General features: G+C 43.4%; 1 protein-coding gene across 2 annotated transcripts in view; it reads right to left on the bottom strand.

Moving 5' to 3' along the window:
* Positions 1–313: 313 nt before the first annotated feature.
* LOC147014099 (integrin beta-1-A-like) overlaps positions 314–17,288 on the bottom strand; it is a 62,749-nt gene continuing 45,774 nt past the window's right edge. For both annotated transcript variants that reach the window (XM_085851755.1, XM_085851754.1), the window contains exons 6-16: positions 14,525–14,769; positions 14,281–14,439; positions 14,021–14,116; positions 13,841–13,930; positions 13,597–13,737; positions 11,158–11,360; positions 10,827–11,068; positions 10,461–10,683; positions 9,153–9,355; positions 8,884–9,050; positions 314–1,748 (exon numbers count right to left, since the gene is read on the bottom strand). In XM_085851755.1, the coding sequence (XP_085707881.1) occupies positions 1,683–1,748; positions 8,884–9,050; positions 9,153–9,355; positions 10,461–10,683; positions 10,827–11,068; positions 11,158–11,360; positions 13,597–13,737; positions 13,841–13,930; positions 14,021–14,116; positions 14,281–14,439; positions 14,525–14,769 (1,835 nt within the window). In that variant the 3' untranslated portion in view covers positions 314–1,682. The remainder of the gene's footprint in view (positions 1,749–8,883; positions 9,051–9,152; positions 9,356–10,460; positions 10,684–10,826; positions 11,069–11,157; positions 11,361–13,596; positions 13,738–13,840; positions 13,931–14,020; positions 14,117–14,280; positions 14,440–14,524; positions 14,770–17,288) is intronic.

Raw genomic sequence — 17,288 nt, 5'->3', positions numbered from 1 at the left:
CCGTCCTCGCTTGCTTCACCCTCACCACCGCCCATCCTCGCTTGCTTCACCCTCACCACCGCCTGTCCTCGCTCGCGTCACCCTCACCACCGCCCGTCCTCACTTGCTTCACTTCACCCTCACCACCGCCTGGCCTCGCTTCACCCTCACCACCACCCGTCCTCGCTTCACCCTCACCACCGCCTGCCCTTGCTTCACCCTCACCAATGCACAGGTTGGAAGACAAATACAAAAAGGTTACATTTAAGGATGTTTCTTTAAGTGACATGTAAAAGCAGGCAATAGTATGTCCATCAGGCAGACAACTGCAATATACTTGTACAAAAAGCTCTTTATTCTTATAAAATGAAACGAGAGCAAAAGAAGCTGGTGCAAGTGGATTTGCATGAACGAGTAATGCAGCCGTGGTAAGTGTCAAGACAAAGTGCAAGGTCAAAGCTGTTTGAGGTGAAAAGCTGAGGGCACAGATGAGGTCCCCAAATAATATTCACAATTGCCTTCACTTAGACAACTGGCAGTCTCGCACATGACGTTCAAAAGCATAAAACAAACCTTTCAGGAATTAAGAAGCTCAAGTGTTAACCGATCTTGAAAAGAACAGTTATCGCAAGTCTCGTTTCTCGCAGTTTTGTCCAGCATGATTCTCAACGCTTATTATTGACATATCATCATATTTATATTTATATAACCATTCAAAACTAGATACCAGGCTGTTGGAGTGAAACAGTATTGTCTCTCCTGGTAAATATTGTCCTGGCGGAATGATGTAAGAGGTAGCACGCTTACCTTTGAGCCGTCTATCAAGTCTGGCTTCGATTCCCGACCAAACTATAAACTGTAAGATTGGTGATTCACATGCAGGGTGTTGCGTCACAAAGTGTGCCGTCCCTCGGGTGGACGTTAAGCAAGGCATCCAGTCTGCTAGCTTTGCTGGTGGACGTTAAAGATCCCACGGTGCCCTTGGTGTAGAATCGAAGAGGTGTCACCTGTTCCCTGGCCAAATTCAAAATTCCTGCTCTGGCTACCGTTGGGAAGGCGATGTCAAATCACCAAGCGTATTTTGATGAGACCGTTGCAACAGCACTCAAGCTGCCTTGGAGAAGATCACCCACCACAAGAGATTATAGAAATGAAATAATACAAAAATTCAATTGTACTAATTTGGCTTTTGAAGGCTTCTTCATCGTATCATAAATCCTCACGCAAACGTGATACTATCGTTGTATAGTGCCATGATCAATATACAATACAGCAGTCTCCATGGTTACGGAGGATGGGAGACAGGGGGCGACAACAGAAAGGAATTGAGGACCACAAGAATGTTGGGATAGTGGATGGTAGAAAAGGAACAGGGACATGTGGACAACATTGACGACTTCTGCAGATTGCTCACACATTTTGCCTGGAGTAGATCTGAACAGGCACATTATTAATTACTTAATTAAAAAAATAATAATCAATAAATCCATGATCAATAAGCAATGGCGAAAGGCCACGTGTTCAAAATATTTTAAACTATAAAAAAAGAGCGTAAATTAAAAAAAAAACAATGTTTGCATAGGAAAGCTTGAGTGCTTCCATCTTTACATTAGTCTGAAAAAATGACTCCAAGCTGTGTCACGTGAACCCATCAAGAACACAGGCCCAAAGAGACGAAAGCCAAGTTCTACAATCACCAGATATCACTTCCCTTCATACTTGGGGTTGACAACCGTGGTTACAGCGCTTTTGTAAATTGGGTTGTCCGCCTGCAACAAAAACAGAGAGGCAGCAGCAACACATCACGTGAATAACCCAAGAGCATGCAAAATTATGCATCATGTTGCTTTCTTTTGGGGATGTTGGGAAAGGGGGAAAAAGTGAATATAAAGAGAAACTAGAACAGCACTTGGTAGAGTGCACACCTCTGCAAGGCTGAACTGTTTACGTTTTGTGTCCCCACTGATGGGCCGGATCTGGATCTGGACCTGGACCTGAACCAAAATCTAACCAGCTTGTCCTTGTCACCTAACCAACTCATCCACCAAGTTTTGTCACAACTCACCCACAACTTCTTGAGACATCGTGCTATACAATGTTTTTGGCCACAATCTCTCAGTGGTGAAGAATCAATTTTAAACAAGTGAAATCCTTCAATACAGCACGTGTGATGAAGCAAATGAGTACACTGATGTTAAAATATGCAATTTATGCTTTTTCAGTTGAAAAACAATTAAAAAAGCGTACTTAATATTTGAAATGTAAAAATTTTGTTATTATTGTGATAAGCACCTTTATATATAACAGAAGGAATGAAATCGTTCGATACAGCGTGGCAGGAGGCCGCAAAAGAATGATGGCATAAGAAGAACTTAGCTTTCAGCATTCGGCGCAAAATGCGATGGTGGGCGGAAATGACGTCTTTCGGCGCGAAATGCGATGGTGGGCGGAAATGACGTCTTTCGTTCGTTCGTACATGAGAGGGGCGTGTTTCTTGGTTTTTTTCCCATCAAGCAATAAATTAAATTGTTTTCACATATATAACACATTAGTTTCACAAATTTCCATTGAAATACTCGGGTATTTCCTTCAATTCTCGCTATTTCCGTCTAGGTTACGCACTGCATCTACCGGACGGCCGTCATTGGCTGTCTTGAGGCACGTGGGGGGGGGGGGGGACAGGGGACACCAGAGACGTAGTAGACACCGGGGACATTTCAAACTCGGTGCATTTGTATACAGCGCACGCGCTGAAAAAATGATAGGATCCAGATCTTCACCAAAATCGAATCAATTCGTCCTTGTCACACATCCAACATGTCCACCAAATTTTGTCTGAATCCGTCCATAACTTTGAGATATTGTGCTCCCAGACAGAAAGACAAACAGGGGTAAAAACACAACTTCCATCCACTTTCGATGGCAGAGGTAATGAAGAGAAATATGCAACAACGGGGGTCGGGGTATACATAAAATGAGCTGTGAAGGGAGATGGGATTAATTATAATAATCATCATCATGTGTCTGCACACAACACACCACGTACACTATTGTTTAATATTATTCTACCCAACCTGGTAAAGCTTTCCACTTTATACACACCAAGTGTAAATAAGTAAATAAATGCCATGACTGTTCTTGCTCTTTCTCTTTTCTTCACCTTAAATCTGTTCCCTCGAGTTCGATCACATTCCACTCTTGATAAATAAGTAAATAAATATGATTAATTTAGTTTTCCTTTTACACCTCAATCATAATCTTTTTTTTTTGCAAACCAAAAATACTTTTTTTCCTAATCTATAATTATAATGAAAAACTTGCCAGGATTGGAACAATTACAGCTGCTCAGTGATGAACTGTCTCTGTAATGCAGTTAAATGTTTTCTACAAAGACAATATTAGTAGGCTTGTAGCATGGTATTGTGTACACTGTGGTCCTAAATGAGGAGAAAGCTTAGAAATTGAACCCAGTTTTAACAAGATAAACAATCTTAATGTTATATAATACCCAAGTGTCTGTGGTTTCAGAAAATGTATACTTTGCTATGGGTCCTATGGATATAGTTGCTTACAAAGCATGTTTTTTTTTATCCAAACACAGGCTATTTTTTCCATTTTTATAGCTCATTTTTTAGAAATGGGTTACATGTATGATTGTATATGTTGTCCAAAATGGTTGAAAATGCATTTTTTTTTTGATGTACATCATTATACATGAGAATAGAACAATTACACGAAACGGTACATTTCTTATGACCTTCTGCATATCTTGGCACCTTCAAATGTGTAAAATCTCAGATTTTGCAAAATTTCCCCCAGTCATAGTGAAGCTTACAAAATCTTATTCCAGAAATTTGAAATGCATCTGATAGAACATCTTAAAGAGCAATTTACTTCTGCATAAAGTGATGATTTAAAATGGCAAGTTTCAACATGGATCATTACTACATACCAGTTTTTAGGTTCACTTCCATGATTGGGTAAAAAAGTGTTAGAAAGTACGTAACAAACTGCATTTACCAAGCTACTACAAAATTACTGGTAGCTATAAGCTTGATTTTATAACCATAGAATAAGTTTACCAAGGAGCCTGGTGTTGGCGCAGTGGTTAGGGCAGCGGCTTGGGATCCAAGAGGTCCTGAGTTCAAGCCCCGTTGGGCCACTGAATAAATACACCAGGGGGTTGACTCAGCCTGTCATCCTTCCGAGGTCGGCGAAATGAGTACCAGTATACTGGGCCGGTGTATACCCCGGTTAAAATAGGTGTACCTTATCCCTGTGTCGTAAGAGGCGACCAGGGTTGCGTCAGGAAGGGCATCCGGCGTAAAACGTGCCAAATCACTATGCGGATCATACGGATGATCCGCTGTGGCGACCCCTCACGGGAGCAGCCGAAAGAAGAAGAAGAGGAGAATAAGTTTACCAAGATGGCCCTATGATATAAAAATCAGTACCAAAGGCCAGTTTGTGTTCAGTATACAGAACGTCAAAGGTCGTTAGGAAGTAACGTTTTAAAGAAATCTGCACTTTTAATCCTAAGATGTTAGTTTGGTTCATCACAGCATGTGTTTCTATGGTTAAGTTTATGTGCATATATATTTATGACCTGAATGAACACTGATCAATTTGTTAATTTCATATGACAGAGATGCCAACTTTTGGAAATCAGAATTAGGGAGGATTTGCAACCGACACCAAATAATGTGCGCGAAGCGCACATCTCGAGTGCGGAGCGCTCGACCCTTGCGGCGGGGTCCAGGGCCCGCCTTAGGGCCCTGGAAGCTCTGGGGTTCTAGATGTTCTCTAGTGCCCTCTGAGCCCTATTTTGGAGCATTTAACATGTTAAGAATTCCCACTTTTTGAACAAAAAAAGGGGAAAATTGTGCACTTTTTAATGTTACATGTATGTTAATATTAGTAAGTTAGGGGACAATCAAAGATTAACAAAAAGCACAAAAGAAGCAATATTTTTCTTACCTTACTGGCTGGTACTACTGCTGCTTGCTTTTTCCATGGCAGCTTTGCTGAGTGACAGCTGTGTGGCTCTTTTAGCCCTTCTGATTATGTCTTTGCTGTATTCTCTCTGGTAGCAAGGGGTGCTATGAGCTAGTTTTTCAATTAAGAGAGCTTCCAGGGTTTTGACACTCAAATTGGGACGAAATTCAGTATGATTCTTCCGTACAAGACTGAGTGCCCGCTCACATGATGCGTTCGAATGAGGAATGACCAAGATTCCCTTCATCACTTTGCTCAAATTAGGATACTTCTTGGCACCAGTGCAGGGATCTGTGAGCTGTGAAATCCGATGCCACTGCTCATCCACTCTCACTGTCTCAGTAGCAATTGTAGCTATGGAGGCGTCTGCCTGGTAGTGAGCGAATTCACTCTCAAGACTGTCTATGTCACTATCACCGCCACTGAACAGACAGGGGAATTTCTTGATGAAAAACTCCACACAGTCAAACCCCACTTCTTGGTGTAGCTTAACATCCAGCACCTGAGCATGCTTGGCTAATTCATCATCTAGCGGCCAGGTTTTGAAGATGTAATCGCAGGCTTTCACATAATATGAGCGAACTGCACTGAAGAAACCTTGGATGTCTGACTCACTCAGAGTGAAGGTGGATTTCTTGAGACTCCTTTGTTCCCTTATATACAGTTTGGCATCGTTCCCAATCATGAGGTCCTCATCATTCTTCTGATGATTTCTGTCAGAGAAGGGTACATTTACCAGAGCAACCGATGACACCGATGGTTTCAAAAACCGTACGAAGATATCTTTCAGAAGACCATTCAATTCTCCGTGCAGGAGATGAATACAGGGTTCGTCTCTGGAGCAGAAGATTCGCCTTCTCAAAAAGCTTGTTAGCATATCGAAGGAAGAAACAATAGAGTTTTGTTTGTGGAGACAAGAACATCCTGTTGACACGTTTTTCTCTAGATTCCTGCACAGTGTTTGAGGAAGATGCGCTTTTAGTTGTAGAACTCGTAGTACACTTAGCCGCAGGGCGATCACACTTGAGTTTACTGCCAGCAGAAGAGGTCAGACTCGTAGTACCAGATCCAATTTTACGTTTGAGGAGAGAGCTTGAGGTAGGTGCAGCCAAGGAAGAAGACCTCTGATTCGAAGGTTTTGCTGAGCTTCTATCAAGTGATTTGGCAAAAGCAGAACTTAACTTGGGTCCTTCTTTGCCTGTAGATGGGACTATCACAGTCTTTCTCGACTCTGAAGGGATCTGCTTTGTAGATGAACGTGATGAAGGGCCGGTGATGCTACCTGCTCTCGGCATTGGTTTTGGTGCTGTCCCTGCTGTCTTCTTCGCAGCAGATACTGCAGTGGTAGTGGTGAATGCTGCTCCACTAGTGCTTGATCCTGCAGTGCCAGTACTGGCAGTAGATACAGTGCCGTCCTTCTTGCTCGTTGTTAGAGTCTTGGCTACAGTTGGTTGCATTTTTCTTCGTACTTCTTCTTTGAAGAAGAGGCGAAGTGGCTCCCACTGTTCAATCAGCCTGTCTAGGCACTGACCAAGGGACAGCCACCTTGTTGCGACATGCTTCAGAATCTTGTGTGTCGGGGCATCACAGAGTTCTTGCAGTGCTTTCACTCCTTTGACGCGTTTACTACTTTTGTCCAAGTAGTAGTAAATATCGATGAGAAAGTCATCTAATTCAATGGGTAAGGCCTGAGCCGCCTTCTTGGCCGTATTGTGCATCATATGGCAAGGGCATCCCATGATGTAGCACTCTGGATTTTGTTTGTGGATATAAGCAGCGACTCCTTTGTGCTTGCCCACCATGACAGAGGCATTATCAGCACAAAAGGAAACACAATTTCCCACGGAATTTTCCTGTCACTGAACTCATGATCAAGCAGTTTGAAAATGTTTTCTCCAGTGGAATCTTGTTTGCACGCAGGCAAACTTAGCAAACCTTGCTTCACAATCCCAGCACTGTTGTCATAGTACGAAATCAGGACAGGATATAGCTGGGCCTCACCACTGTCATTGCTACCGTCTGTAGCTAGGCTAAATGGAGCTAGTCGAGCAATATCGGCAATAGATGAAGCAGTAACATTTGACAACTCACCAATTATTGCTGAAGTTTTTGTTCTTGCACATCCATACTTTGAAGCAACTTTTGAATCTGGAAACATCATTTGAAATAGAGGTCCAGCATGATCTGAGACTGATATGGGCAAGTTATGTTCCACAATAAATCCACTAAAGAGAAGTTCCGCTCGGGTAACATCCTCTTCCTCGCTTGTCCCTTGTTTGGTGAAATAATTCAGAAGTGTACCGGTACTCGTGCTCGAAGATCTCTCCTTTGCAATGTCTGTGTGCCATTTGCTTCCAACGTGCTTCCGAATATCATCGCGACCTCCGTGCTCAACTGAAATATCAACGCTGCATACTGTACAATACGCATGATGAATTCCTCTTTCAGACTTTCGAATACACGGGTATTGGAGACTGTATTCGGTCTTGTACTTCTGAGACCATTTCTTGGTCTTCGTAAGCTTCTTTTCTGCCATTTCGTAATCAACATCGAGGGCTTGAAGCATCGGTAACTTCGAAGTCGATGTTCCACAGCTGCAGCGCGACTCGTAGAACTCTAGCGGCTGTTAAACACCGCACGGTGGTCGCGACCGCCGGGCTGGTACGGGGCCCAGCTGCATGCAGTGAGCGTATCGCATGCATATACACTGTGCATACATACCGCATGCACTGTATTGCACACATACCGCATGCACTATATCTCAGTGCATGACCGCATAAGCGAGATCCAGACCCAATGTTTCGCTGCTCCTCATTTGAATTTGCAATTTTTTACGTACAATTTGGTAGCAGCGAACGTTATGGAGTTACCACATGCTATACGTAGCAGACGATGCTTTTCATTCAATTCTCATACTAGTACATTCTGATTAGTGAACAGTGCAAAAATATCAAAATTTCAGGAGGATAAGGATAGTGATCGTAAGGGCGGGAGTTTGGGTGAATTTTCGGAAGCCTCCCGATGAAATCGGGAGGGTTGGCATTGCTGTATGACCTTGACCTCTTTCATACGACTTTCATTTTTTTGGTCCCCCGTGTCCTAAATGTGTACATAATACCTTGCTACAAGCCAGTACACTCATAGTCCAAGTTCCTTACCATTATGTGGATGGCAGATCAAATTGCACTCAACCTTCCTGTTCATTGACGAAGAAAGAGAGGAGTGCTCAGGCCTCAGTTATGTCTCTGCCTAATGTATGTGTTTATCACAAGCCTCTAAAACGGCTCGATCTCCATCTCCATTGTCTATTAGTATAATTCTCTGCTGGTAAGGAAACGTTGGTGTCCATGGGTTAGAGGAAGCTCTGAGTGGAGCCAACTGTATGGTTACGATGGACATGACAGTATATTTCCGTATGCTATAAAGCTGAAGCAACAAAACAAATAATTATTCCCAATTTGAAATGTCACCAACACTAATCTATTAAAATTGGTCAGAACGAACTGCGTTTGTGTCTTATATCACCATTTTAAGGAGTATCACAACAAAACCTGTAGCGTTGTCATTGCCAGCCAAACTTTTCTGACTATCGAGCGATGCACCCTGTCCTTCTGGTGTACAGTCTTCCTCCCCTCAAATGCTGAGCCCTCACAATATGTGTATCAAAGAGGTTGGTCACACACAAACAGGCAAGGGGGAGGAAGAGTAACAGATCTAGTGCCTTTAAAAAGATGATCGTATGCCAGATATCTTGTAATGATGGCTCATCTAAAGAGCTTTCAGAAAGTGATTTGATAATTTGGGTGGATCTGACTTTATATGCCAGTTATCAAAATGCTCAGACATGAAACGTATGCAGAAATTCCGGATGGGAAGCACAAGAAGCAACATGCGTGGTGGGCATTATACCGAGTCCCACTTGGCGTTCGTTCTCTCCTTTTCGAACTTTGCAAATTCCCGTCGATCGTGAATGGTCATCAGCAGTTTCCAGATGATAAGTAATGCCAAGCCGATGAACACTATCCCGATGACGACACCGGCAATTATCGCCAAGACGTTCGGTTCCGTCGGGCATTCTGTGGCAGCACAGCAAAGAGTGTTACCGATTCGAACGACAAGTACGCACAGTGCAAGAAACAAAAACAAGTAAAAAATAGGATATCGAATAGTCGAAGTACCTGGTTCTTTAAGGACTTTCACAGTACCATCATCCTTGTTGAAAGTGAAAAAGAACCAGCAATTGTTCTCATCTTTGGCTTTGCATTTCTGCTGGCCCTGAAACTGCTCATGAAAGTCAACCTGCTCCACTTTCAGCAGGCAAACCTGGTCACAGTCCTTTGCCTTTGGTCCCGTTTGAAACTGCTTGCACTGCACACAATCCCTGGACACACAAATGCCGTGACAACATGAACAAGACAACACATTTCTGGCAGAGCTTTGCAGGAGTGTGCATTGTGACGGTTTTCGGAGACCCCGGGGAAGCACATACCAAGACGCATAAAGACACCCTTGTAAATTGTATAGATAATTTGCCTTTTTCCTCCTCCCCCACCCCCTCCTTGTCCAGTGGAGATAGGGACATGCGTTGTTTGTAGGAGAACCAAACCCCAGTGCGATTCTTTTCTTCTCTATCTCTCCCCACATCTCTACAATGCATCAACACACACTTTACAACACGCTTTGCACAAACTCAAACTAGTTTTCATCAAAGGATATCAGACACGGTACCCCACATGGAGCAGGAAGGACCATGCCACAGCAAGAAAAAAAGGCACCAAAAGAACGCTTCGTGGGACTGAGGGAGCCCCACCAGTTACAAAAGCAATGTCAAGGAAGTAACGAAAGAATGCTCCGCAGAACGGAACGGGGAAAAACCATGTCGAGGAACAATGTTAATTACGCAAATAACATCCCAGCATGTCCAAGCCCAACACACTTTGCATGCGACACGTGCACGCACGCACGCACGCACGCACACCAGCTGGTGTCTGTGGTGATTGTAAATCGAAAGAGATGTATTGTGTCATTTGCAGGAACAACAGTCATTCAAAGAAAAGATGTAGGGATGGTTTCACATGATCATTTCTTATGACCATCCACAACTTGTTCACATACTATTTGGCAAACCATCCCAACATCCTTTGACATTGAAACAAAACGTTTTTTTTAAATTACAATGACAACATTCAACCTATTTTGTTAACATTATATCCAAACTTGTATTAAAAACGAATCATTCACCATCAAAAGAGTCCACTGTACAATTCACTGTGGATTTACATGAGTGACGTTAACTGAGGCACAATTCGGGTTATACTCATGAGCTCCAATTCGGTGTCCCCCGAAGCCGCAAGTTTTTGAATAAATGAGAACGCAAAATAGAAAAAGGACAACGATCAGCTCGAGCAACTGGGTTTTTGCAACTTCATCGGCTTTTCCTTCTCGACGACGAGAGCCAAAGCACATTTACAAATGGAAACACTTACTTGTGCTCCTCACATGCGCCAGGGCAGGTTGGGCACACCTCACACGTCTGGCCCTGATACTTGGAGTCGTTACAATGACACACGCCACACTTGCAAACGCCCTTGTTGTTGCACGTCTTGTTGTTTGCGGCGAGACAGGTAGCGGTGTTTAATGAGCAGTCACACGCGCTGCCCGTGTAGTTGGCGATGCACACACACTTGCTGCACTCGCAGGTGCCCTTACCTGAAATGGGCCAGGGAAAATTGTGGGTGGCTCCAAACATCCGCAGCTCTTGAGTCCGGCTCTCCAATTACACACCGACTCGCGTCAATATCACTAGCATCCAACACCCATGATGCTCCCCAAAAATGTGTAAGGGTACATACCGCCACAAATTTCGCCACCGTGCCGGTCGCAGGAGAAGTTGTCGCACTCGCAGAGCTTGCCTGAAACCACCTCTTTAGATTCTTCACGCTGATAACACACACACTCTCCACACACACAGTCCCCACGATTACTGCACACCACAGTGGAGGTGTTGTCCCTTTTGCATGAAGCTTCAATGTCATCACTGTTGACCTCGTCACTGCTGCACTCACAATTGCGCCCAATACGCCCGCTGTGACACCTGAAAAGGTGCGACAATGGCATACGAGTAAATGGCAAGCAAACGACGATGACTCGACTCGAGCTGCAAAATAGCTCGGCAAGGCCTACCTGCAAGCACCACACTCCAAAGTGCCATTTCCGTGATGACAGTCGAGACTGTTTTGCTCTCCGTGCTTATGACAGTCACACTCGCAGATGAACTCCAAATTCACAACCACCTTCTCGTTGAAGCCAAGAGGCTTGATGACCAAACTCACTTCTTTGCCCTTGTTGGGGCAATCACTGGTGGTGACTTCGATCTCAAATTTCACCTGTGGATGAGGGAATGACAGTGGCAGGTACATTTTATGGAAGTTAAATAAAAAGCTTGGTTTTCAGATAACCAAAAGGATGGCTACCAGACAGGGCCGAAATTTAGCCAAGCTGGGAGAACCCTGTTGCTCGACAGCCCGGGGAAAGTGCATTGTATTTACCAATTAACATTTGACTTAAGGTGAGCCAGACTGCCAGACACTGCCGTTGCCAACTCAGTCTGGAGCAATTTTCATCCTTTTGCTCAAAGCAACGTTATGTTTGGCATTTAACACAACAATAGGTTACAATACAACAATATAAACATGTACTGTACTGTACTTGCAGTATTCAGCCCATCAGACTATTGAGACATCAAGTAAAGCTGGAAATGAAGCCATTAATAAAGCTTTCTGTGGGCATCCATATTGACAGATTCCATGATGCAGATTTGTGTTGAGTCATTTCTAAAAGTAGTTCCAATCCTTCCAATCCTCATGCCCAGAGATAGCATTTACACGACACATTATAATCATGCAAGTAGTTCAAACAACTTTACAAGGGAATAAGGACAACGGTAAAATGTGTGCTTGGTGCTGCATCATCCACGATTGCCTCCAGAGCTCATTGGCATTTGCACTACAATTACACAACCTCCTTTCCTTTTCATCTGCATCCACTCCCAAAGTCACTCCCTTTCTCATCTTTTCCTCTGTCACCAAAGGTGAAGGTCATGTTTTAACCCGTCTGTCTGTCTGTTTGTCTGTGTACAGGATATCTCAAAAAGTTGTGGACAGGTTCGGTGTGTGACAAGGACGAACTGATTAGATTTTGGTGAAGATCCAGATCCGGATCCGACGACTAGAATTTTGTAAGCGATTCTTCACCATTGAGAGATACGACTAAAAACGATATATAGCACGATATCTCAAAAAGTTGTGGACGGATTCAGATGAAACGTGGACACTTTGGGTGTGCGACGAGAAAGAATCGATTCAATTTTGGTGAAGATCTAAATCCAGATCCGATAATTTTTTTTTTAAGTGATTCTTCACCATTGGGAGATTGGGCTAAACCGAACATGGGCGAGCAAGGGATTGATCATCAACCTTCATGAGATCGACCACCATCATAAGTGCAGCCATTCTTAGTGGTGTTAAGCTCAATGTTGCTCGACCTGGCAAGTGCTGTATTCCATTCATAATGCATGGTGTGAAAATGAGATGAAGATTTGCACCTATACTGGATCCAGTCGTTCTTACCAGCTAAAAGAGCTAAAAGATGGAGTATACCTATTAATTCCCATGACGACACCGAGCGTCTCGGCCTGTAACTTTCATATTGCAGGTGGGTTGGTGGCCCGTCTGTATTGTAGAACCTCCTTTTTGATCTTGCACCCTCTGCCCTCTCTTGGCCTTTTCCTTCCCCAAGTTTCTTCAGGGCACACATGGTGTGCCAGTAACCCTCTTGTTAAACCCCCAAACCCCAGGCTCACTGCTCACCTCCACTCATTTATTCTTCCTTTCTTTTACCTGTGGAACCAACTTCACTAGTCCGTTCAGTCCCATTCATAACTCCAGGGCTTCACGACAACTGTTCACCCCTACCTCTCTGGGTCATCCCTCATCGATACTCACGACTTCTTCTACCCCCCAATTACCCCATTCCCAAGCACTCCTTTTTACAAGTTATTGGGATTTTCCCCCTCTCCCTTTTTTGTTTGTTAGTTGTCGGTTGGGGTTGTTCCTTTTCCGTTTCATTTCCACTTTTCCCTTCCTCTGTCTTTCATTCAGCTTGTTCACCCCCATGTGTTGTTCTTCCCTCCCCTTGATCTCACTCTCACATCGACTCTGATGTTGGTGTTTCCCCCTTTCCAAGTTGTTCTCTTCCATTCTGCTGTAGCTCCTCCATGAGCCTTGACCATGTAGCTAAAACAAAATGTCTAGTACCTATGAAAGTGCAAAGCCAGAGTTTGTATTTGTGGCCGCTGTGCTCACATGGTTTCTGAGCTTTATATCACCAAGAGCATGGGACTATGATTCACAAAGAAACCTTTGCACGTCTTATTGATTACACATCAACTTGACTTGAATATCTTGACAGAGACGAGGATTCATCTAAAATCTTAAATTGCAATCTGAAGTATTTTCAAACAATGTCCAGACAGCAAATAAACCTTCATGAAACATCCTTTGGCCTACTGTTCAGAAAAGTCTACAGTGGTCAGAAAACCTGACACAGCATTAACATCCTCACCTCATCACCAATCTGAATGTTGGAACACTTCCGGCCATCATCTCCAGTATGCACATCCCCACCTTTGCAGTAGGATTTGTAGTGCAGTGTGATGCCATCCGGTACTTTGGAATGCTCCAGAATCACCTCTGATGTGAGCGCCTAGCATGCACGTCACATGAAGCTGAGATGTATCGAAGGATGCGGAGCACGAGGCAAGCTGGGTGTGTGCGTGTGTGCGTGCGTTGTGTAATGTAGTCCTCACGTGGTAGGCAGACTTTATAAGCTGGATCACGTTGCTGGAGTTCGAAGAAAGCTCCCCAACGGCCGATTTTGGGATGAGGTCGCTGAGAGCCTATGGAAGATACACGTGGGTGAAAGTTAAGGAGGTTTGGAGATGGAACACTTTCAGCAGCGTTCCCAATAAACATTTGCACCGACTCACCTCGTAGACATATTTGATTTCTCGTGTAACGGCAAAAATTGGCTGGATGTTCTTCTCACTTAGCTTCTGAATGAGGTGAGCAACTGAAGGATAGTCCTTATGGTTGGAAAGGGTCCAACATGTGAGTAACAAAAACAAAATTACGTTAATTACTCAAGCATTTCAAGAGGTCAAGAAGGTTCGATAAAAAGAGGAATCGATTCATAGAGCAACGGCGTTGAAAGAAGAGATAAAATGCAAGAAGTGATCGAGTTGCCTACAAAATAATCACTCTTCGTGTAGAAACCCTCATTATTGAGGTGACAGTGACCATCATTGGGCAAAACTATTCCACCGAGCTTCCCATCACCAGCAAAGTGGAATCCAGCATCCGTAGAGAACACCAACAAGCGTGTCACGTTGCGCCACTTTATTTTGTCCTGCAGGAGAGCGTGAGGACATCAAGGAAGAGCAAACTCGGTCTTCCATTTTCCCCATTTACAGTCCTGATGTCAGGATACTCACCTCACACACAACTGCTTGCATGATTGCATCGAAGCCACCCTCAGGAGAGTCCAAATTGCCCGAGATCTTCAGGCTCCTCACCAACTCGTTGAATTTGCTGCCATTGTTGGTGAGAGGCAGGACGTTACGGTAACTGAATGGACTTGTGCAGTCATTTTCAAATGGTGAGCCACATGGGTTCTTGAGTTTTTTTGGCGTCGTGCTGATGTATGGCATCACAGTCTTGTCCACAAATGACCCAAAGCCTTGAAGGAAAGAAACGGAATGGTGGCATCGTAGAATTACAAGATCCGTCAACCGTCACAGAAGTAATAAACAACTGGATTCAAAACAAAATGCACATTCCCACCCCTTGTTTGTGTGTTCCAAACATCCTGCTTCCTTCCCCCTCCCACAACTTCTACACCCACCCAAAATTTACTCCATCCCTTCCTCCCCTCCACAATCTCACCCAACATCTCTTCATTTCCATTTCCAAATATAGTTCCCCCCACCTGACCTCTCCCCCCTCCTCTCTTTTCCCATCTCACATCAATTCCCTCAACTGCTTCCACTCCTCTTTCTTCTTCTCTTCTTTACTCCTGCCCTCTTCCTCCTACTCCACCTCTATTCTTCTCTTCCTCTCCCTTCTTCCCCTCCTCCACCTCTTCCTTTTGCATATTACACAAGTAGTCCCCTTCGCCACACCCATTCCCACAAACTTTATAACTTCAATCAAAGATTATTGTCTGTCAGTGATATCGTTTAGTGATTAGAGATGGTACATTTGATACAGAACAAACAAAATGCCACACATTTTCAATAAAATCCACAATCTGTGCATCGTGTCCAAACACGATGCACATCATTTTTGAGCCCTGGAATTTAACAACGATTTCATGCAACCATCCCAAAGTGGTAAGCAGGAAATAAATTTTATTTTCTCAAAAGTCATTCTGAAAGCCAAAAACATGGCCCTATGCTGTACAGCAAGTAAACCAGCGTAATATCTCATGTGCAGCACAAAGACAGTCCACAACTATAAACAGCAATCAGAGATTGTAGACCCTTGCTAGAACTTGTGTGTGTGTGTGTGTGTGTGTGGTGTATTTTGTGTGGCAAATAAATAGAAGGATTTACTAAATGAGAGGTCTGAAAAGGTCTAAAGGGTCAAAAGGAACAAAATGGTCTTAAGGTGTAATGTAAGATCTAAAGGGGCCTTAAAATATCTAAAAAGGACAAAAACAGCAAAGGGGTTTAAATATTAAAAGGTGCGAAGGTCTAAAGGATGGAAAGGTGTCTAAAGGGTCTAAGGCCGTTATTAATTGCACAGCCCGCAAGCCACTGGCGGCCCCTAATGGCCGAAAGTGCGGCTCCTGACGTGCGGCTGATAATACACAAATGTGAAAACGCCCCATAATAATCTGCCATAAATGCTATCAAATTGACCCAATGGTTTCAAATGAGTGTTCCAACACGAAGCGTAAGAGTAACACAACTACATCAGGATACGGTTGCAGTATACAAACTAGAAGGGCACTCGGGAGAGCGCATACCTCCGCCACGTAATGCCTGATCCACGAGAACATATCGGGCCCAATACATTTTTGAAATATCTTTCCATACAGGGCTATATCGTTTTTGGCCCAATCTCTCAATGGTGAAGAATCACTTAACAAATTCTAGTAGGTGGATCCGGATCTTCACCAAAATCTAATCAGGTCATCCTCGTCACACACACCGAACCTGTCCACAACTTTTTGAGATATCCTGTACACAAACAAAGAGAGACAGAGACAGACATAGGTGAAAACATAACCACCTTCACCTTCGGAGGCGGAGGTAATAATTATGCTTGCAGCCCAGTTAACCACAACGAAGAAGAGTATGTGGAGGCGGGGCTGAGTAGCAGCCATTATGGAGTCCTGCAGGTGAAATGGTGGCTCTCACATTGATGTCATCGGCAAAAGTGCCACCCCCCCCTCTAAAACAATAGTGAAGATCACTGGTCTAAGGAATCTAAAGGGCCTGGAGTCAAAAGGGTGTCAAGGTCTGATGAGTCTAAAGATTTAAAAGGGACCTTCCAACTCACGTTCAAACAGTACTCAACAGGCATGCTCACATTTCAATAGCACGTAATTAATAGACAAAGCAGGGTACCAGTTTCCAACAGGTTCTTAGATGTCACCTCAAATGAGCAAATCTTTGGAGTGTTTATTGATAGAAATGGGAATTCAATGTAAAGTGATGATGTGGACCATGACATGTGGTACATGCTTACTTTATAGACAATGGCAGTCCGCTCAAGAAGAAATATAGTTTGTGATTAAAATTAGCAAATACACTGGCATTTCATGTCGGATCGTTTTGTAAATGGTATGCACAGATTCAACATTTTGTCATCAATGTGACACCGGCAATGCAATTCGTGTTTGTAAAGTTCAAGGCCCACTAAAGATGCCCCGATTACCTCCACAATAATAGAGTGGGAATGCCCCAACTCGGCACTAAAGTATAAGATAAGATATTCACGTTCCAACGAAATGTAATCAATAGATGTAGTTCTCACATTTCATTAGTATGGAATTAACATGTACTTAACATTGCATTATTAGGTAATTAATAGACATACTCACTTACTATTACCATAATAATCATCATTATAATCATTATCATATGCCACTGTAATTATCATTACAAGTCATAATGTCCCATTGTAATATATATATATATATATATATATATATATATATATATATATATATATATATATATATATATATAT

The sequence above is a fragment of the Eptatretus burgeri genome, chromosome 13 (genome assembly GCF_056783735.1).
Source record: "Eptatretus burgeri isolate ZD-2024b chromosome 13, Ebu_testis_v1, whole genome shotgun sequence".
Lineage (NCBI taxonomy): Eukaryota > Metazoa > Chordata > Myxini > Myxiniformes > Myxinidae > Eptatretus > Eptatretus burgeri.
Note: the sequence above shows the minus strand (reverse complement) of the source record. Positions and strands in the feature narration are given on the sequence as shown.